This window comes from Nerophis ophidion, unplaced genomic scaffold (genome assembly GCF_033978795.1).
Source record: "Nerophis ophidion isolate RoL-2023_Sa unplaced genomic scaffold, RoL_Noph_v1.0 HiC_scaffold_83, whole genome shotgun sequence".
In the NCBI taxonomy this organism is placed as follows: domain Eukaryota; kingdom Metazoa; phylum Chordata; class Actinopteri; order Syngnathiformes; family Syngnathidae; genus Nerophis; species Nerophis ophidion.
Genome location: NW_026907005.1, coordinates 218,979 through 244,225, shown reverse-complemented (window position 1 = coordinate 244,225; position 25,247 = coordinate 218,979). Strand labels below are relative to the sequence as shown.

The 25,247-nt window shown below is 41.0% G+C and overlaps 1 protein-coding gene across 2 annotated transcripts in view; it reads left to right on the top strand.

The window, feature by feature from the left end:
• The window catches only part of LOC133547256 (oocyte zinc finger protein XlCOF6-like), a 60,708-nt gene extending 51,734 nt beyond the window's left edge, over window positions 1-8,974 (top strand). For both annotated transcript variants that reach the window (XM_061893024.1, XM_061893025.1), the window contains exon 3: window positions 7,155-8,974. In XM_061893024.1, the coding sequence (XP_061749008.1) occupies window positions 7,155-8,938 (1,784 nt within the window). In that variant the 3' untranslated portion in view covers window positions 8,939-8,974. The remainder of the gene's footprint in view (window positions 1-7,154) is intronic.
• Window positions 8,975-25,247: the final 16,273 nt, after the last annotated feature.

The window sequence follows — 25,247 nt, the reverse complement described above, 5'->3', positions numbered from 1 at the left end:
TGCATACAACATGATACATCACACATGCATACAACATGATACATCACACATGCATGCATACAACATGATACATCACACATGCATGCATACAACATGATACATCACACATGCATGTATACAACATGATACATCACACATGCATGCATACAACATGATACATCACACATACAGCATGCATACAACATGATACATCACACATACAGCATGATACATCACACATGCATGTATACAACATTATACATCACACATGCATGCATACAACATGATACATCACACATACATGCATACAACATGATACATCACACATACAACATGATACATCACACATGCATGCATACAACATGATACATCACACATGCTTGCATACAACATGATACATCACACATGCATGTATACAACATGATAAATCACACATGCATGCATACAACATGATACATCACACATGCATGCATACAACATGATACATCACACATGCATGTATACAACATGATACATCACACATGCACGCATACAACATGATACATCACACATGCATGTATACAACATGATACATCACACATGCATGCATACAACATGATACATCACACATACACGCATACAACATGATACATCACACATGCATGTATACAACATGATACATCACACATGCATGCATACAACATGATACATCGCACATGCATGCATACAACATGATACATCACGCATGCACGCATACAACATGATACATCACACATGCATGTATACAACATGATACATAACACATGCATGCATACAACATGATACATCACACATGCACGCATACAACATGATACATCACACATGCATGTATACAACATGATACATCACACATGCATGCATACAACATGATACATCGCACATGCATGCATACAACATGATACATCGCACATGCATGCATGCAACATGATACATCACACATGCATGCATACTACATGATACATCACACATGCATGTATACAACATGATACATCACACATGCATGTATACAACATGATACATCACACATGCAAGCATACAACATGATACATCACACATGCATGCATACAACATGATACATCACACATGCATGCATACAACATGATACATCACACATGCAAGTATACAACATGATACATCACACATGCAAGCATACAACATGATACATCACACATGCATGCATACAACATGATACATCACACATGCAAGTATACAACATGATACATCACACATGCAAGCATACAACATGATACATAACACATGCAAGCATACAACATGATACATCCCACATGCATGAATACAACATATACATCACACATACAACATGATACATCACACATGCATGCATACAACATGATACATCACACATGCATGTATACAACATGATACATCACACATACAACATGATACATCACACATGCATGTATACAACTTGATACATCACACATGCATGCATACCACATGATACATCACACATACATGCATACAACATGATACTTCACGCATACAACATGATACTTCACACATACAACATGATACATCACACATGCATGCATACAACATGATACATCACACATGCAAGTATACAACATGATACATCACACATGCAAGCATACAACACGATACATCCCACATGCATGAATACAACATATACATCACACATACAACATGATACATCACACATGCATGCATACAACATGATACATCACACATGCATTCATACAACATGATACATCACACATACAACATGATACATCACACATGCATGTATACAACTTGATACATCACACATGCATGCATACCACATGATACATCACACATACATGCATACAACATGATACTTCACACATACAACATGATACATCACACATGCATGCATACAACATGATACATCACACATGCATGCATACAACATGATACATCACACATGCTTGCATACAACTAGATACATCACACATGCATGCATACAACATGATACATCACACATGCATGCATACAACATGATACATCACACATGCATGCATACAACATGATACATCACACATGCATGTATACAACATGATACATCACACATGCATGCATACAACATGATACATCACACATACAGCATGCATACAACATGATACATCACACATACAACATGATACATCACACATGCATGTATACAACATTATACATCACACATGCATGCATACAACATGATACATCACACATGCATGCATACAACATGATACATCACACATGCATGCATACAACATGATACATCACACATGCATACAACATGATACATCACACATGCATGCATACAACATGATACATCACACATGCATGCATACAACATGATACATCACACATGCATGTATACAACATGATACATCACACATGCATGCATACAACATGATACATCACACATGCATGCATACAACATGATACATCACACATGCATGCATACAACATGATACATCACACATGCATGCATACAACATGATACATCACACATACAACATGATACATCACACATGCATGCATACAACATGATACATCACACATACAACATGATACATCACACTTGCATGCATACAACATGACACATCACACATGCATGCACACAACATGATACATCACACATGCATGCATACAACATGATACATCACACATGCATGCATACAACATGATACATCACACATGCATTCATACAACATGATACATCACACATACAACATGATACATCACACATGCATGTATACAACTTGATACATCACACATGCATGCATACCACATGATACATCACACATACATGCATACAACATGATACTTCACACATACAACATGATACATCACACATGCATGCATACAACATGATACATCACACATGCATGCATACAACATGATACATCACACATGCTTGCATACAACTAGATACATCACACATGCATGCATACAACATGATACATCACACATGCATGCATACAACATGATACATCACACATGCATGCATACAACATGATACATCACACATGCATGTATACAACATGATACATCACACATGCATGCATACAACATGATACATCACACATACAGCATGCATACAACATGATACATCACACATACAACATGATACATCACACATGCATGTATACAACATTATACATCACACATGCATGCATACAACATGATACATCACACATGCATGCATACAACATGATACATCACACATGCATGCATACAACATGATACATCACACATGCATACAACATGATACATCACACATGCATGCATACAACATGATACATCACACATGCATGCATACAACATGATACATCACACATGCATGTATACAACATGATACATCACACATGCATGCATACAACATGATACATCACACATGCATGCATACAACATGATACATCACACATGCATGCATACAACATGATACATCACACATGCATGCATACAACATGATACATCACACATACAACATGATACATCACACATGCATGCATACAACATGATACATCACACATACAACATGATACATCACACTTGCATGCATACAACATGACACATCACACATGCATGCACACAACATGATACATCACACATGCATGCATACAACATGATACATCACACATGCATGCATACAACATGATACATCACACATACAACATGATACATCACACATACAACATGATACATCACACATGGATGCACACAGCATGATACATCACACATGCATGCATACAACATGATACATCACACTTGCATGCATACAACATGATACATCACACATGCATGCATACAACATGATACATCACACATGGATGCATACATCATGATACATCCCACATGCATGCATACAACATGATACATCACACATGCATACAACATGATACATCACACATGCATGCATACAACATGATACATCACACATGGATGCATACAACATGATACATCACACATGCATGCATACAACATGATACATCACACATGCATGCATACAACATGATACATCACACATGCATGCATACAACATGATACATCACACATACAACATGATACATCACACATGCATGCATACAACATGATACATCACACATGCATGCATACAACATGATACATCACACATACAACATGATACATCACACTTGCATGCATACAACATGACACATCACACATGCATGTATACAACATGATACATCACACATACAACATGATACATCACACTTGCATGCATACAACATGATACATCACACATGCATGCATACAACATGATACATCACACATGCATGCATACAACATGATACATCACACATGCATGCATACAACATGATACATCACACATGCATGCATACAACATGATACATCACACATACAACATGATACATCACACTTGCATGCATACAACATGATACATCACACATGCATGCATACAACATGATACATCACACATGCATGCATACAACATGATACATCACACATGCATGTATACAACATGATACATCACACATACAACATGATACATCACACTTGCATGCATACAACATGATACATCACACATGCATGCATACAACATGATACATCACACATGCATGCATACAACATGATACATCACACATGCATGCATACAACATGATACATCACACATGCATGCATACAACATGATACATCACACTTGCATGCATACAACATGGTACATCACACATGCATGCATACAACATGATACATCACACATGGATGCATACAACATGATACATCACACATGCATGCATACAACATGATACATCACACATGCATGCATACAACATGATACATCACACATACAACATGATACATCACACTTGCATGCATACAACATGATACATGACACATGCATGCATACAACATGATACATCACACATGCATGCATACAACATGATACATCACACTTGCATGCATACAACATGATACATCACACATGCATGCATACAACATGATACATCACACTTGCATGCATACAACATGATACATCACACATGCATGCATACAACATGATACATCACACATACAGCATGATACATCACACATGCATGCATACAACATGATACATCACACATGCATGCATACAACATGATACATCACACATGCATGCATACAACATGATACATCACACATGCATGCATACAACATGATACATCACACATGCATGCATACAACATGATACATCACACATGCCTGCATACAACTTGATACATCACACATGCATGCATACCACATGATACATCACACATGGATGCATACAACATGATACATCACACATGCATGCATACAACATGATACATCACACATGCATGCATACAACATGATACATCACACATGCCTGCATACAACTTGATACATCACACATGCATGCATACCACATGATACATCACACATGGATGCATACAACATGATACATCACACATGCCTGCATACAACTTGATACATCACACATGCATGCATACCACATGATACATCACACATGGATGCATACAACATGATACATCACACATGCATGCATACAACATGATACATCACACATGCATGCATACCACATGATACATCACACATGGATGCATACAACATGATACATCACACTTGCATGCATACAACATGATACATCACACTTGCATGCATACAACATGATACATCACACATGCATGCATACCACATGATACATCACACTTGCATGCATACAACATGATACATCACACATACATGCATACAACATGATACATCACACATACAACATGATACATCACACATACAACATGATACATCACACATACAACATGATACATCACACATACAACATGATACATCACACATGCCTGCATACAACTTGATACATCACACATGCATGCATACCACATGATACATCACACATGGATGCATACAACATGATACATCACACATGCATGCATACAACATGATACATCACACATGCATGCATACCACATGATACATCACACATGGATGCATACAACATGATACATCACACTTGCATGCATACAACATGATACATCACACTTGCATGCATACAACATGATACATCACACATGCATGCATACCACATGATACATCACACATACATGCATACAACATGATACATCACACATACATGCATACAACATGATACATCACACATACAACATGATACATCACACATACAACATGATACATCACACATACAACATGATACATCACACATACAACATGATACATCACACATGGATGCATACAACATGATACAGTCAGGACAAAAAAAGCATGTTGGTTTGAGAACTTAAAAAAATCCCAGTTTTCCCGAGATTCAAACTCTTCAACATTCAAACTATTCTTACATTCATACTACATTCTGTCAACCTTTCAGTTCAGCTTCAGCATTGGAGCATTCACACACAATTCTTTCAGGAATTTCTTCATCTACTTAATATTATTATAATAATTAAATGTAGCTTACCACATTGAGTGGGTGGACTGCATGAATGATGTCTTCTCAGTTCTCACTGCAACGCAATTTGAGTGTCTAGAAACACTTTAAATTAATTCAATATTACTATTATTAATAAGGTAAACAAGTTATCTTTTGAAGGAGTAGTCAGTAATCTGATTACTTCTTCCCAGTTTAACTGTGGTGACACTATCTAAATGAAAGTAAAACAGATGTCATCTTTTTTGGACAACATGTTTGACCTCGAACAGTACAGTAGAAAATGGATGGATGGATGTTGACTATACTCATGCTATTTTTAGTGTGACATGTCTCTAAAGATGAATGTGAAAATGACAGTAATTATTGTCCACCAGCAGGGGGAGCTCATCACTAGTACTACTGCGTGGAGGCTGGCATGTGGTACATTATTTCCTGTGTGTGTATGACTTATTCAGAGAGAGAACAGCACACTAGTATGGATTGCAGGAATTAATTTGAGGATGTTTTTATATGAATAAGGTGGATTGGATGTTAGCCTGGGAAGGCATTCCCCTGAAGGTCTTCTTCATGTGTCAGCTGAAAGTACCCTGACTGCTGTGAGGGGACACTGATGAGATTGTGAGATTATATGTTGGTGCAGGACAATGTCTCATGTGACTGAGCAAAGCTGGACTTTTATAAAGAAAGTTTGTTTTCTCCTGTCCCGCAGACCTCAATGAAGAACATCTTTTTCGTGAGCAGGAAGAGGAACCACAGCCCCCCCACATTAAAGAGGAAGTTGAGACGCCACAGACCCATAATGTTAAACTGACCCTTCACAATAAAAGGCAAGCGGAGGACCCACTGATCTTACACATCAAAAATGAAGAGGAGGACCCACTGACCCCTCACTTTAAGGAGCAAGAGAACCTGCTGACCCCTCACATTAAAAAGGAAGAGGAGGACCCACTGACACCCTACTTTAAAGAGGAAGAGGAGGACCAAGAGCCGCCGCACATTAGAGAGGAAGAGGAGGAAGAGGGCATCAGTCAGCCTAAATGGTTGGAGGAGTTCCCAGTGACTGGTGTCCCTGTGAAGAGTGAAGATGATGAGGTGAAAGGTGAAAGTGAGGAGAGGGGAGGGGGGGAGCCTCCAAGCAGCAGCTCAACACAACACATGACAACAGAAGCTGATGGAGACCACTGTGGAGGATCACAAGCAGACAAGCTCTTAGCTCCACTATCAGATAGTGAGGACACAACGTCACACTCTCCTGACACTGATGATGAAGACTCTAAAGATGATAAGACATGTCACACTGACAACACTCACTTCACATCTTCTCACTCTCACAAAACTTTTAAATACCATTGTAGTCTGAAAAGACACATGAGAACACACACTGGAGAAAAACCTTTTTCTTGCTCAGAATGTAGTAAAGGTTTTACACGAAGTCAACATTTGAAAGTACACATGAGAACACACACCAGTGAAAAACCTTTTTCTTGTTCAACCTGTGGTAAAGGTTTTACACAAAGTCAACATTTGAAAGTACACATGAGAACACACACTGGTGAAAAACCTTTTTCTTGTTCAATCTGTGGTAAAGGTTTTACAGAAAGTAATAATTTGAAAAGACACACTAGAACACACACTGGAGAAAAACCTTTTTCCTGTTCGACCTGTGGTAAAGGTTTTACAAGAAGTACAGATGTGAAAACACACATGAGAACACACACTAGTGAAAAACCTTTTTCTTGTTCAATCTGTGGTAAAGGTTTTACAGAAAGTCAGAATGTGAAAATACACATGAGAACACACACTGGTGAAAAAACTTCTCCCTGTTCAATCTGTGGTAAAGGTTTTACAAGAAGTACAGATGTGAAAACACACATGAGAACACACACTAGTGAAAAACCTTTTTCTTGTTCAATCTGTGGTAAAGGTTTTACAGAAAGTCAGAATGTGAAAATACACATGAGAACACACACTGGTGAAAAAACTTCTCCCTGTTCAATCTGTGGTAAAGGTTTTACAAGAAGTCAGAGTTTGAAAGTACACATGAGAACACACACTGGTGAAAAAGCTTTTTCTTGTTCAACCTGTGGTAAAGGTTTTACACAAAGTCAACATTTGAAAAGACACATGAGAACACACACTGGTGAAAAAGCTTTTTCTTGTTCAACCTGTGGTAAAGGTTTTACACAAAGTCAACATTTGAAAGTACACATGAGAACACACACTGGTGAAAAAGCTTTTTCCTGTTCAACCTGTGGTAAAGGTTTTACACACAGTCAGAGTTTGAAAGTACACATGAGAACACACACTGGTGAAAAATCACATTCTTGTTCAATCTGCAACAGAAGCTTTTGTGACCGATCAAACCTTGTAAGACACATGAGAACACACCCAGGAGAGAAAGTGTTGAGTTGCAGTGTGTGTGGTGAAAGATTGTCTTCTAAGTACCAGTGTAAGAAACACAAGTGTGCTGGTGAGAACAGCAGCAGCAAATGAAACTGCAGGATTTGAAATAAACTGTCCAGACTTTCATTTTGACTTTCTAACAACATCAGCACATATAACATGTGTGACATTGTTGTTTGTCTAACAATCTGTTTAATATGATCTTTACATTTATAGATTGGATAGTTTGAAATATTGAAGTGTGACATATTTGTATTTGTAATTGTTAATAATCCCATAGATTATCACCTTTATATGATATACATATGTACTGGTTCACATCTGAAACATCTTCTGGACCACTTCAGGAAGCATATTATTATTTACTTTATACATCATTTGAACAGTTGTCTTTTATACAATTTTAAAATGTGTCTTTTTAAACCATTTGTTGGGTCTCTATAATCCATGTTATTAATAATCTTTACTACTCTCTTTTGTAATATGATGATTGTGTTGTGATTTTTTTATACTTTAACTTAATATGTATGTACTTGTACGTTTATGCAATAAAAAGTGAGAGAAAATGGCTGAGTTGTTTGTGGAAGGATGTTTTGTTTTTACTAACATACATTTGTGGGTTAAAAAAAAATCCCCACTATTGTGTTTTAAACATTCTTTACCTTTTTTAACATCCCCAAAACAATATCAATCAAAGTTTGGAATGTCAGGCAAAAGCCAATATTGTACATCATCTCACAGAGCTTTATTTTGCATACATTCATGAAAAAAAAAAGTTTAATTTGTTTCCCTATCACAGAACGAACAAGTGTTGTCTTCAATTGCAAAACAACATCTTAAAAAATATTTTAAATTTTTTCCTTAAATTAACTCCTTGGCGTTTGGAAGAATGGAAACTTTCAAATTATGAGTTTTATTTTTTTGTTCCGGAGAAAATACAATAAAGAAGAAATGGTAAAGAATTAAAAAAAATATATATATATATATTTACTGGAATTACAATATTTTGAACAAATGCCTTTATAATTGTTTAAAATATTTTGTCTGTTTGCAGGTCATACTTAATGAAATCTTCAAATATTAACATATTTTTATCATTCAATAAGTGCATCAGTGACCAAATACCTTTTTCAAACCATTGCTGTTCAAATATGGATTTGTTTCTCATTTTAATATAAGAACAATTCCATAGTGGAGTATTGTGTGTGATGAAGTTGTGTTTGTAAATTAGTTTCCAGTACAACAACACTTGCTGGTAGGGATGGGTACTGTTCACTTCTAATTCCATGTTTTATGTGTTATATATGTCAATATATTGTGTGTTTGTATTTTGCCAACATGGTAGAATCACATGGGGCTTCACGGTGGAAGAGGGGTTAGTGCGTCTGCCTCACAATACGAAGTTCCTGCAGTCCTGGGTTCAAATCCAGGCTCGGGATCTTTCTGTGTGGAGTTTGCATGTTCTCCCCGTGACTGCGTGGGTTCCCTCCGGGTACTCCGGCTTCCTCCCACCTCCAAAGACATGCACCTGGGGATAGGTTGATTGGCAACACTAAATGGTCCCTAGTGTGTGAATGTGAGTGTGAATGTTGTCTGTCTATCTGTGTTGGCCCTGCGATGAGGTGGCGACTTGTCCAGGGTGTACCCTGCCTTCCGCCCGATTGTAGCTGAGATAGGCGCCAGCGCCCTCCGCGACCCCGAAAGGGAATAAGCGGTAGAAAATGGATGGATGGATGGTAGAATCACATGATAGGCAGATTGGTACCGGGCCGCAGAAGAATTTTTTATAAAAAAAAAAATTCTTAAATCAACAAAAAAACACAATATACACTTACAATTAGTGCACTAACCACAAAAACCTCCCTTTTTCATGACAAAGAAGAAAAAAAGAAAAAAAAAGGACCCCCCTGATTCTAGTGGCATTTAAAAAACTGTTTTTATTCTCTCTCCATATTCCCAACTGACCACAAGACTCAAAAGACAACATTTTCGATGGAGCTTGGGCGGTTTATAAGTTGTCGAATTTCCCGGCAAATCTGTACTGCTTCCTGAAGCGGTCACGGGGCTTCTTACGTCATCATTTCTGGCTCCTCCCCTGAATGAAATAGGCCTCCATACACGCCTGGTGGAAACACCCCCTCCATTAGTCCACACACGCCTCCAAGCCTCCGCACCATCGGAAGCGGACCAAGGATCGCTGGCTGACACCGATATATCAATTTAATAGCATCACACATTGATAGAAAAATACAAAAAAATGGAAAAAAGCCGATAGGGCTGGGCGATCAAACAATGTCAATATATATTGCAAAAGACATCAAATCGAAACCAATTAAAAAAATAGTCATTTGAAAAAAATACATAGGGCTGGGCTGTAAAACAATACAATATATATAATGATAGACACATGACTGATGTTAAAAAAGTAGGAAAATGGCCAATAGGGCTGGCTGATAAAACTAGACAAGGACTGGGGGGAGAGCACGCTAGAGAGAGAGAGGGAGAGAGCGAGAGAGAGAGAGAGAGAGAGGGAGAAAACCAAACTTATGAAGAGGGAACGTGCGCCCTCCTGTGGACTTCTTCCGCAACTGCACACACAAAGAACTTCATTACTTCCAAGTGTGCCTTATTTAGTGTCCCAGACTTCCAATTCCTCCTTTACATGTTTAGTGTATAAGTATTAATTAAACAACTGTTTAATATATGAATATTAAAAAGTTGTTTAGTGTATAAATATTAAATACATGTTTAGCGTATAAATTCCATATATATTTATATATATATTAATATAAATAGAGAGAGAGAGAGAGAGAGAGAGAGAGAGAGAGAGCCTTATTTAGTCTCCCAGACTTCCAATTCCTCCTTTACATGTTTAGTGTCTAAATTATAAATATATATATATATATATATATATATATATATATATATATATATATATATATATATATATATATATATATTTAGAGAGAGAGAGAGAGAGCAAGAGAGAGAGAGAGAGAGAGAGAGAGAGAGAGAGAGAGAGAGAGAGAGAGAGAGAGAGAGAGACCAGACTTATTAAGAGGGAACGTGCGCCCTCCTGTGGACTTCTGCTGCCTCTGCTGTCGTGGAAATTTCCTAAAGACGATCCTTTAGTGACAAATAGCTTTAAAATGATTTATTAGAGTAACAAACAAATAATAACAAGCTTTGCAAAGCGAGACCAAACCAGAACGACACATCCGTTCGTTCCAGCTTGTTCTAACTCTTTTAGAATATGTCATGACAATATTATATTCTCAGAAGTCCCACCCTCCATGCTCATTAACATACAGTATCCCAGTAAAAGAATGCCCAAGGTCCTGTGAAGGGGAGAGGGTGTGGTTTGTCCAGAAGGGTGACACAGAAGACAGAGCTTGATCAGATTAGAGGTCTCCTGCAGAACGTCACATTCCTAAGCCTAATAAACAACTTTTGGCGACCCGTTTAAAGAACATCATCAATTAAAACGAGTACAAGTAATTTTCCTATCACAATCCTCCCTTTTATTACCTATAATAAACTACAAACAACAACATTACTAACTAGCGAAAAAAACACACACCAAATAACCCTTAGAAAGTAATAACATGATTAAAAATAAAATTACAAAACGCCACACAAATACTCAACCTAATCAACATTATAATCAAGTAACATCGCAAAGAACGGATCTTCATTTCCATCCTTGAAATCTACCTCACCTTGTCCCAAGGCTGTGTACTGAACGAACGTAGACGAAATCATACGCGTGATTAGTGATCTTATCAGCGGAATCACACAAACTGACAAGACAAACAATAGAGCTAAGACCACTAGCATAATCGTCCCAAGTTGCATTATCCACGAACGCCAAGTTGCTACTCAGGACGGATCCACCACAAAATCTTCTCCTATTGCGTCTCGCAGAGAAGTCAAATTCTGAATACCCTGCGAAATGACGGAATCATCTCCAGTATTGTCTGGAATGTACGTACAGCACCATGAATTCAGCAGAGCACAAACTCCTCCGACGCTCGCTACCAAATGGTCTAATACTATACGATTTTGCAAAGTCACTGCCCGTAACGCCTTCATTTCCACTCTGCTCGCCTCCGTAATAGTAACTGTCCAATTTACAAAACCTGAAAACCGATGATTCAGCGTCTCCATTCTAAGCATGAGTTTCCCCACGCCCAGCTGTGGAAACAATGACAATGCCACCTTTTCTCCTGGTGTCCAAAGTTCAAGATCTGCAGGCACATTTGTACCCCAAATCGCATCATGGGGTGCATACTCACGCTTACCCCTATGACTCGGAACAGCTGACACAATGTAAGAGTGGTCAGCAGCTGTTATCATAGCACAACGGCCCATCCAATTCTATGGCAATCTAACATAAACGTTAAAGCCACAAAGCCACAGAACATCCTCCTGAGGCCGCGTGCCAGTTTGATCTGTAAAATAGGGAGAACAGCCCCCTCCTTGCGCAGCCTGTGAAATGTTCAAACTAGTGTTACCGTGATATGTAGTGCATGAACTAGTCACATTTAAACAATACATCAGTGGAATTTGTCCCATCTGCACTGGCGGCTCTCTAAGGCTCCAAGATACCGCATAACACGCACATTTCATACCCGGCCTAATATAAACTGGACCAAAAAGCACATTCGTATCATTATCGGACCACAGATCATAAAAATCTAACTTCGGATCTTCAAGCGAAGACAAAGGTGTCCCCGTATGCGCTTTAACCGTATCATTCAGATTTGCTGCAAAAAGGTATAACACATCCTGGGAAAATATCTATAACCCTCCATTACAGGCTTAGGTGTGACATGTGGATTGGACGCCGCTATAGGCATATATGTACAGACATAGCAGTTTGAGACATTATGTGAGTCCGCTACACATTTGTCCTGGTGATTTTGGCCCTCAGCGCCTTCACCTGTGTCTGCAAACTAGTAGTGTTTCTCTAAAGATGTGATGCGAGGGAGGTGTGTGTAACCCTCGTCTCTGCAGCCACGGATCCTGCCGTAGGAGCCAAAAGCGATTTTACAGCTCCTCACTCCTCTGCGGCCACCGCTACAGGGCCCGAAATCGCCTTGCATTGCGAAGCGTGGACCCACGTCGGCCGTTCTTCCACTTTCACTGCAGTGTGGGTGACGAGGAGAACTTGGAACGGGCCGAGCCAGCCTCATTGTTTCCAGCTCTTCCGTCTGAAGTTCTTGATAAGCACGAAGTCGCCCGGCACAATGGTGTGTAGAGGATGATCCGCTCGCCCCGGAAGCGCCAAAGAGACTTGCCTTCAAATATTAGCAAAACACTTTGTTAAAGATATGCAATATCTTACCAGTCCGTGTTCACAGAGGGTCGTCTCAATTGGCGGTCCTGATGGTCCTATCCCCACATTAGGGGGGACTGCAAACAGAATCTCAAAAGGTGACAGGTTATGACACGTGCACACCTGCATAGGCATGTACATGACAACTATCCGCAAACATTTAGGCCAGCTGAGCTTAGTCTCTTCACAACATTTGGCAAGTTTTAATTGAATTGTTCCGTTTTCTCTTTCAACAGCACCTCCGGATTGTGATGGTAGCTGCAATGAGTTCTCAAATCAATTTGCAAATAATCAGACAATTGCTGTATCACCTCATTTACAAAATGTGAACCATTGTCACTCCATAACTTCTTCGGAATGCCCCACTTTGCCACAATTTCAGTTAAAAGTGCTTTTGCCACTGCAGCGGAAGAAGCATGTTTCGCTGGGAAGGCTTCTACCCATTCTGAAAACATATCAACCATCCATCCACCCATCCATTTTCTACCGCTTATTCCCTTTTGGGGTCGCGGGGGGCGCTGGCGCCTATCTCAGCTACAATCAGGCGGAAGGCGGGGTACACCCTGGACAAGTCGCCACCTCATCGCAGGGCCGACACAGATACACAGACAACATTCATACTCACATTCACACACTAAGGACCATTTACACATCACTAGACAATATTTTTTCCCTTCACTGGGTGTAAGTTCAATGAAATCCATCATGACATGCTCAAAAGCCCTACTGTGCTGCTTGTGGTAATGGTCTAAGTTTACCTGGATTATTTTGAGCACAAATCAAACAACTTTTACAGAGATGTTCTGTGAAAGCGTAAAAGCCCTTAGTAAACCAGAATTGCTGTACTGCTGGACACATCCCTCCCTTTGACACATGGTCCAACCCATCACTCAATTTCACATAACAATCAAACAAGCCTTTAGGAAGACAAGGCTTCCCATCCATCCATCCATTTTCTGCCGCTTATTCCCTTCGGGGTCGCGGGGGGTGCTGGTGCCTATCCCAGCTACAATCGGGCGGAAGGCGGGGTACACCCTGGACAAGTCACCACCGCATCACAGGGCCAACACAGATAGACAGACAACATTCATACAAAGCTTCAGGCGTCAGGGCCAAACCCGGCTCCATCCCGGAAAACAGCACCAGAATTAGCCCATGCCTGTCGTTCCTCGCCCACAAACAACTCGTCACTTGCGCCAACAAGGAGGAAATCTCAGTCGGAGAAGTCACCGCAGTCAAAGTCAGGTGTGCGTCATACTTTTCGTCAGTCGGAGATGCTAATTGCACCGAACGTAGCAAATGAATTTTTGCCGCATAATTAATTCTATATGCATCAACTGATTGTGAATAGAATACATTTTTTCCCGCGTGCACACGGTTGCCAATCCTTTGCCAAAAAACAGTCATGCATAAAAGGATTTAAATCCCGCCAATTATCAGATTTAGCTTTTGCTATCGGAATGTGCGGACTGGAATTTTCAACATGATCCAATATTTCTTGTGATGGAGTTAATTTTACTGCAACTGCACATTTGCATCCATCAAAATAGACGTCATTAATAAACAAACTATCATTCAAACCATGATAGAATGAAGCTTCATATTCTTGGTCCGGACCTTCACGAACATGTGACACACAATACATGCTTTCAGATTCAATTCTGTCAGATACTGGATTCAAACAGGGTGATATTGTGCTCTCTAGATCCGGCAAAGCAGTGGTCGTTACCCACCACTGATAGATATAGAGCGGACAATTCACCTCCAATGAGACAAAATTCGACCCATTTGCATTCCTCTCCACTTTGAGGCCTTCTGGCATCGGAGTGATTCCGATACCCCATTTTAACATTAAATCACGACCCAACAGATTGATTGGACAAAGATCAGACATTAAAAACAAATGTTTTGTTGTCATTGTACAATCAGCCGTCGCCCATGTACAACGAATTGGTATTGAAAACTTTTCAAGACAGTTTGCCCACTTACACTAGTGGAAAACATAGTTCTACCACTCAATTTTGTAGAGAATTCACTCGTTTGAATTACGCTGTTTGTCGCTCCAGAATCGACAAGAAACGTCAATGACCTTCCACCCACATCACACACAATCATCGGCATTTTCTTATAGGCTAAGTCCTCACAAAAAGCATACGTCCCAATCATTGGCTGTTCACACTCTTCTAATTCCCTAATTCTGTCCTGCACCTTAGAAAGCAGCAATGTATCAGTAAAAGCAAGTGCGTCTTCGTTGCGGTTAGCGGTTAGTATGGTGTTGTCGTAAGAGGGTGTGGGTGCAACACTTATCTGTTTCGTTGTCTCAGGTCCCGAGCCGGTCAGTCAATCTGAATTGTTTCTGAGTTGGCCTCCATCCGCTCTGCCCCAATAGTCCCGCTGTCCATCCCGTTTATTCTCAGGACAGTCTCGCCTCCAGTGACCTTCCTTTCCGCACGTGAAACAATAGTTACGGCCACGTCCATCTTTCTTCTTGCCTCCATCCCGCGTTCATTTCACAGTGGCAGTCCTCAAAGTGTTCAGAAATCAGTCCTTGGTGGGGTCCCACAAGTCCCCCATGTCCCAAAAATGCAAAAAAATGAATAAAAAAAACAGGGGCCGGATTTGGACCCCGGCGTGCCATAGCTTGGACACCTATTTCAAAAATTGCCCCCGGCCGGGTATCTTTTCCTTGGAGTTCATAGAGAGCAAATCTAGCAGAAAATTGGCATTTTAAACAAAGAGAGGGAGTTTGGAGGGGGCAAAACGTCCCGCGTGCACCTCTGCTGCTATCTTTGCCAACTGCTCCGGTCCCAGATGCACCAGCAGAAGTTTTTGTATTTCTGCTCCTGTGGGACGCCATGCCCGACAGAAAGCCTGGAATGCGGCTGCAAGCGCGTCTCCACCTCTGTGTGGTGACGGCCAGTCTCTGATCGCTTCACGCATTTCCTGGTCCATCTGGTGTAAGACCAAAGCGGGAGTCCCTTGCGGTCCTGGATATTCCATCATCGGAGCCTGGAAGGTTCTGCCACTTCTCAGAGTCCTGCCAGCACTGTCCTCACTCAGAGACATTTTGTTCACTTTATCGGTCACATGTTGAATTGATGAGCCCGATGCTCCTTGATTGTCATCCTGATGTGAGTGGGAGGACCCCGCCGGGGCTGCTGCGCCGTGCCCCGAGACTGCCCGCTGGTAGTTAGTGGGCGGAAACGGCGTTGTGAGGGGTAGAGTTGGGAGCTGCTGAAGCTGGAGCTGGAGGGGTGACATCGGCGGGTGCTGTTGTTGGTGCTGGTGCTGCTGTTGCTGTTGTTGGTGCTGGTGCTGTTGTTGGTGCTGGTGCTGCTGCTGCTGCTGCTGGTCGTAGTGCGGGGGCAGAGTGGGGTAAAGTGGCGTCCAGTCCTCAGAAACCCTTCGACTGCGACTCAGGCCCTGAGATTGGCTCGAAAACAGAGTACTGGGAAAAATATCAGTTGCAAGATCGATCTTTTCTTTATTTTCTGCTTCACTCATCTAATGTTTCTTTATGTTGTTCAAACAATTCAAATCTTTCACACCCACAGTCTTTCCCTTTCGCATGTTGACCTCTTGTAGCGCCAACCTTTTTTCTTTAATTTTACTCAATTGATTCATCCTAAATGAACCAGTCTTGGGAAATCCCAATTCATTCACCCATACTTTCACACACATTAGGGCTCCCTCTACATATTTTCTTTCATTGTGCACATACATGGGAAATCACAATCGAATACCTCAGGCTTAACTTTCCTGGACTACATATTCGAGCTCGTTTTAATTTTCCGCTCTTTTTGTTTAAACTTAACATACTAAAATGTGTGTTGTTTCTTCCGGCCTCTAACCGGGCATACATTCACGGCCTTATAGACACTGTTAATCATCGGGACTCTAACCCATTAAAATTTATGACGAGACGGCTCCAACCCTAAATCCGTGTAATTTGTTCCGGCCTCTAACCGGGCATATAGATACGTTTTTATGAAGACACGGCTACTTTCATTGGGACTCCAACCCGGCATTAAAATCGGGACTCTAACCCAGGGACTCTAACCCAGCGCTACATTTTGGGACTCTAACCCAGCGCTACAATTGGGACTCTAACCCAGGGACTCTAACCCAGCGCTACAATTGGGACTCTAACCCAGTGCTACAATTGGGACTCTAACCCAGGGAGTCTAACCCAGTGCTACAATTGGGACTCTAACCCAGGGACTCTAACCCAGCGCTACATTTTGGGACTCTAACCCATTGACTCTAACCCAGCGCTACATTTTGGGACTCTAACCCAGGGACTCTAACCCAGCGCTACATTTTGGGACTCTAACCCAGGGACTCTAACCCGGCATTAAAAATCGTAGGGAGACGGGAAAAGAACGGCTAATTTCCCATGTATGAAACATATAAATCACTCAAGCTTTGTCACACAAAAAAACCTTTTGTGGAATCGTCTTTTGTTTGAAATTCAAATGTCAGAGATTCGTCTTAAAATTTCAGTCAGGATGATTCAATTAATTTACCGTTACGATGTTGCAGCGGGTTAAAGGTGATCTCGAAGAGACGGCCGTCCGATTCGCAGGGGCCTCGAAAACTCTCCCGTCCTTTCAAATTTCTGGGAAGGAGAAGTCAGCTTTTTTGTGCTGCCGGGTTGATTAGTCCATTTCAGCGGCCTCTGCCAACGGGAACAGCGATCTTCTTGGGATCCCGCTTCTGCACACCAACTTGTCGTGGAAATTTCTTAAAGACGATCCTTTAGTGACAAATAGCTTTAAAATAATTTATCAAAGTAACAAACAAATAATAACAAGCTTTGCAAAGCGAGACCAAACCAGAACGACACATCCGTTCGTTCCAGCTTGTTCTAAATCTTTTAGAATATGTCATGACAATTATACATTCTCAGAAGTCCCACCCTCCATGCTCATTTACATACAGTACACCAGTGGAATGAATACCCAAAGTCCTGTGAAGAAGGAGAGGGTGTCGTTTGCCCAGAAGGGGGGGGGGGTCACTCGGGAAAGGGCAACAGTTTAGCAGGGGGGGGGTACCAGGGAGAGAAAACACACATGTCCAGGTCAACTAAAGTCCACATGTCACATCAAAGACACAGGAGCCAGACCTTGATCAGATAAGAGATCTCCTGCTGAGTGTCACATTTCTGAGTCTAATAAACAACTTTTGGTACCCAGTTCAAAGAAAATCATCTATTTAAACGAGTATAAGTATTTTTTTTATCACACTGTCCTAGGTAAATACATTATAATAATAATAATGGATTAGATTTATATCGCGCTTTTCTATTATTAGATACTCAAAGCGCTCACAGAAAAGTGGGAACCCATCATTCATTCACACGATGGTGGTGGTAAGCTACATCTGTAGCCACAGCTGCCCTGGGGTAGACTGACGGAAGCGTGGCTGCCAGTTTGCACCTACGGCCCCTCCGACCACCACCTATCATTCATTCATCATCTATTCACCAGTGTGAGCGGCACCGGGGGAAAGGGTGAAGTGTCCTGCCCAAGGACACAACGGCAGCGATTTGGATGTCAATAGGTGGGAAGCGAACCGGCAACCCTCAGGTTTCTGGCACGGCCGCTCTACCCACTACGCCATGCCGCCCCCAACTGCCAACCACATGTACTCTGCCTCACATGTGGATAAAGCAACAGTAGCTTGTTTTCTTGTTTTCCATGAGATTAGAGAGCTACCTCCGCTTAGACTAGCACAATAACCTGATGTGCTTCTCCTGTCAGACACATCTGAAGCCCAGTCAGCGTCACTGTACACTCTCAATCCCAGTTTTTCACTTTCATTTCTTTTGAAACATAACTTGTTTTCTGCTGTACCTTTGAGGTATCTAAAGACATATTTTACTGTGTTGGCTCAGCAAAGTGTTGGGATAACTTCCTGACCACAAAACTTCTGTCTGGACGTGTGCATGGTGACAAGTAAATTAGGCTTCCAACTGCCTCCCTGAACCTTCTTTGATCTGTCGTTTTGTCTGCAACATCTGTGTACTCTAGTTTTGGTTCACATGGAGTCTCTCTGGACTTGCAATTTTGCATTTCAAATCTCTCTAAGATGTTGTGAACATATCTCTCTTGAGACATTGTGACTTTACCATTTGTTTGGTCAAAATCTATTCCCAGAAAATGTTTCAATTTTCCTAGATCCTTCATTTTGAATCTTTCAGTGAGCATCATTTTCACACTGTTGAGTACACCATTGTTTTTAGATGCTACGATGAGATGGTCTACCCATACTAGTAAAATCACGTTCTCATAATACTTCTCTCGTAAGTACACACAATGATCAGCAGAATTTTGTACAAAACCATTCTCAGTTAGACATGTGTGCAACATTGCATTCCAATTTCTACCGGACTGTTTCAAGCCGTAGAGAGACTTGTGCAATTTACACACTAGCTTTTCACCTGTGACTGATTCTTTGTCGTAGCCTTCTGGCTGTTCGATATGAATTTCACAATCGATCGGAGCGTGAAGATAAGCAGTCTTCACATCAAGCCGGTGCAGCACTAGCTCCTCTTGTGCCGCCTTTTGCATGATCACCCTCACACTTGTCATGTCTGCTGTGGGTGAAAATGTCTCTTTGTAGTCAGTTCCCTTTTCTGACTGTAGCCTTTCGCTACGAACCTCGCTTTGTATTTATCTGTTCCGTCAATGTCACTCTTGAGGCCATAGACCCATTTTCCCCCCACTGTCTGGTGGCAAATGGGTGAGGGTAAAGGTGTCGTTTTCCTCCAGTGACTTTACCTCATCATCCATAGCATTTTTCCACTGCCCTGATTTGTTTGACATTATCGCTTCCTTGTAGGTTTGAGGAATGTCACATACTGCTCTGTAGCAAGAGTCCACGCATGTTACAAATTTGTCCAATGTTTTCAAAGTCCTGTAAGTGAACCGGCCTCCTCCGGGTTCGTGGTGGGTTCCTTCCATTTACAGTGTCAGGGACTCTGTGCGTTCAGTCTGTTCAGGTAAAGTCTGAGAAACACCCTGTAAACCTTGATCTGGTACATTTTCAACCTTGTCATCATCAACACAAATTTCTCTTTCATTAACCCTGGGGTTTACATCACCATACCCCGTGTATGACTCACATGTTTGTGTTTCTTTTTCTGTTGCAGTTTTGGTTGTGAATTTTACCAATCTGTGTTTCTGAACTTTCTCTTGTTCTGGGTAGTACACTAGGTAGTCTGGGCAGTTTTTATCATAACCCACAAAAACACCCTGCTCACACCTAGAGTCTAGCTGGCCCTTGGCTTGTTGCTGGTAAGCATAGCACACTGATCCAAATGTTTGCATTTTGGAAACGTTTGGTTCTTTCCCTACGAACAACTAGTATGGCGTTTTCTGTGTACGCCTAGAGTAGCATCTGTTCCGTACAAAGGCTGCCGTCTGTACAGCGTAGTTCAATCAATCAATCAATGTTTACTTATATAGCCCTAAATCACTAGTGTCTCAAAGGGCTGCACAAACCACTACGACATCCTCTGTAGGCCCACATAAGGGCAAGGAAAACTCACACCCAGTGGGACATCGGTGACAATAATGACTATGAGAACCTTAGAGAGGAGGAAAGCAATGGATGTCGAGCGGGTCTAACATGATACTGTGAAAGTTCAATCCACAATGGATCCAACACAGTCGCGAGAGTCCAGTCCAAAGCGGATCCAACACAGCAGCGAGAGTCCCGTTCACAGCGGAGCCAGCAGGAAACCATCCCAAGCGGAGGCGGATCAGCAGCGCAGAGATGTCCCCAGCCGATACACAGGCGAGCAGTACATGGCCACCGGATCGGACCGGACCCCCTCCACAAGGGAGAGTGGGACATAGAAGAAAAAGAAAAGAAACGGCAGATCAACTGGTCTAAAAAGGGAGTCTATTTAAAGGCTAGAGTATACAAATGAGTTTTAAGGTGAGACTTAAATGCTTCTACTGAGGTGGCATCTCGAACTGTTACCGGGAGGGCATTCCAGAGTACTGGAGCCCGAACGGAAAACGCTCTATAGCCCGCAGACTTTTTTTGGGCTTTGGGAATCACTAATAAGCCGGAGTCCTTTGAACGCAGATTTCTTGCCGGGACATATGGTACAATACAATCGGCAAGATAAGATGGAGCTAGACCGTGTAGTATTTTATACGTAAGTAGTAAAACCTTAAAGTCACATCTTAAGTGCACAGGAAGCCAGTGCAGGTGAGCCAGTATAGGTATATATGTATGTATATATGTATATAAAGGTATATACAGTACAGGCGTAATGTGATCAAACTTTCTTGTTCTTGTCAAAAGTCTAGCAGCCGCATTTTGTACTAACTGTAATCTTTTAATGCTAGACATGGGGAGACCCCAAAATAATACGTTACAGTAATCGAGACGAGACGTAACAAACGCATGGATAATGATCTCAGCGTCTTTAGTGGACAGAATGGAGCGAAGTTTTGCGATATTACGGAGATGAAAGAAGGCCGTTTTAGTAACATTACGGAGATGAAAGAAGGCCGTTTTAGTAACATTACGGAGATGAAAGAAGGCCGTTTTAGTAACGCTTTTAATGTGTGCCTCAAAGGAGAGAGTTGGGTCGAAGATAATACCCAGATTTTTTACCGTGTCGTCTTGTTTAATTGTTCGGTTGTCAAATGTTAGAGTTGTATTATTAAATAGAGTTTTGTGTCTAGCAGGACCGATAATCAGCAATTCCGTTTTTTTGGCGTTGAGTTGCAAAAAGTTAGCGGACATCCATTGTTTAATTTCATTAAGACACGCCTCCAGCTGACTACAATCCGGAGTGTTGGTCAGCTTTAGGGGCATGTAGAGTTGGGTGTCATCAGCATAACAGTGAAAGCTAACACCGTATTTGCGTATGATGTCACCTAGCGGCAGCATGTAGATGCTGAAGAGTGCAGGGCCAAGGACCAAACCCTGGGGAACTCCACACGTTACCTTAACGTAGTCCGAGGTCACATTGTTATGGGAGACACACTGCATCCTATCAGTAAGATAAGAGTTAAACCAAGACAGGGCTAAGTCCGACATACCAATTCGTGTTTTGATACGTTCTAATAAAATATTATGATCGACGGTATCGAAAGCAGCGCTAAGATCGAGGAGCAGCAACATAGATGATGCATCAGAATCCATCGTTAGCAATAGATCATTAGTCAATTTTGCGAGGGCTGTCTCCGTGGAGTGATTTGCCCTGAAACCGGATTGAAAGGTTTCACATAGATTGTTAGACGCTAAGTGTTCATTTAACTGCTCCGCAACAATTTTTTCAAGGATTTTTGAAATAAAGGGAAGGTGAGACACCGGTCGGTAGTTTACCATGAGGTCAGGATCGAGGTTAGGTCTTTTAAGAAGAGGATGAATAACCACTTTTTTGAATGCTAGGGGAACAGTGCCCGAGGAGAGTGATAAGTTTATAATATTTAGCACTGATGGACCTAATAATACAAAGAGCTCCTTGATCAGTTTCCCAGGAAGAGGGTCAAGTAAACATGTTGTTTGTTTTATTCCATTTACACGTTGTAACAATTCCTCTAATGTTATTTCCTCAAAACGAGAGAAACTATTTTGGAGGGCAGTATCCGCCGTATATACCATCGTGTCAGTGTTAATAGAACCCCGTTGTAGCTGGGACGCATTGTCTTTAATCTCCTTTCTAATGACTTCAATTTTCTTTCTAAAGAATTGCATAAAGTCATCAGCTGAGTGGGTTAAGCTACTGGAAGGAGTCCCTTGTTGGGTTAGCGATGCTACCGTACTAAACAAAAATTTAGGATCGTTTTTATTACGGTGGATGAGATTTGAGTAATATTTAGCTTTAGCTAAGGTAAGCATGCGTTTATAAGTTATTAAACCATCACTCCATGCTTGATGGTGCACCTCAAGTTTAGTCGTGCGCCATTTGCGTTCCAGCTTTCTGCATAATAATTTCTGAGCTCTAGTTTCTTCTGTAAACCACGGGGTGCGCTTTTTTGGAGCCTTTTTTAACTTTAGCGGTGCTATGTTATCAATGGTTTCGCGCAGGGCGTCGTTAAACAGGTAAGTTACTTTCTAGCAGTAAGCGTCTACCCATCTCATGAAGGGTTCTCCACCCTCTCTAGGCCGTGCCATTTTAGTGTGGTGAATAGGGTGAAGACGTTTCATGTCTAATCCTATTCTTTATTAACAGTGCCTGGAACTCTTTGCTTGTATACTCAGAAGCATTATCTGATCTGATGCACCGAACCTCACTGTATGGTGCTACGTCAGCTAAGAACCGTTCTGTTGCGAGACCTGCATTACTCTTAGACCTTAGAAAGTACACCATCATGGTACCAGAATAGTCATCAGTAAATATTTGTGCATATTTGTGACCATTGATGCTAGGCGTTTGCATGAGACCGGCTAGGTCAGTGTGGACTAGCTCCAAGGGTTTCTTAGCCCACCTGTCAGGCTCCTTGTTTCTCGTCTGGGTAAATTTGCCTTTTGTGCACACTTCACATAATTGTGCTGGTTTAGCCACACTCCCTATTATCTCCATGCCTCTCACTACACCTTATAATTTCTGCACATCTTCATAATTACAATGGCCCAACATTTCATGCCAGGTTTGTACATCATGACACACTTTACATTGATCAATATCAGTTTGAACAGTAGGCAAGTAATACAGATGACCACTTTGGTGTATGTCAAACCTGCTACCGTCCCTTGTGACCATGCAATTGTCCCCTTTCTCGAAGGTGATCGTCGCTCCTCCATTTGTGGCACGCGGCATGGAAAATATGTCATGTGGATATGTGGGTATCATCATTTAATATTTATACACTAAACATGTATTTAATATTAATACACTAAACATATTTAATTATGTACTAATTATATATTTAATATTCATACAGTATACATGTATTTTTTTAAACATGTATCTAATATGTATACACTAAACATGTATTTAATATCAATACGCTGAACATGTATTTAATATTAATACACTAAACATATGTTTAATATTTATACACTAAACATGTATTTAATATTAATACACTG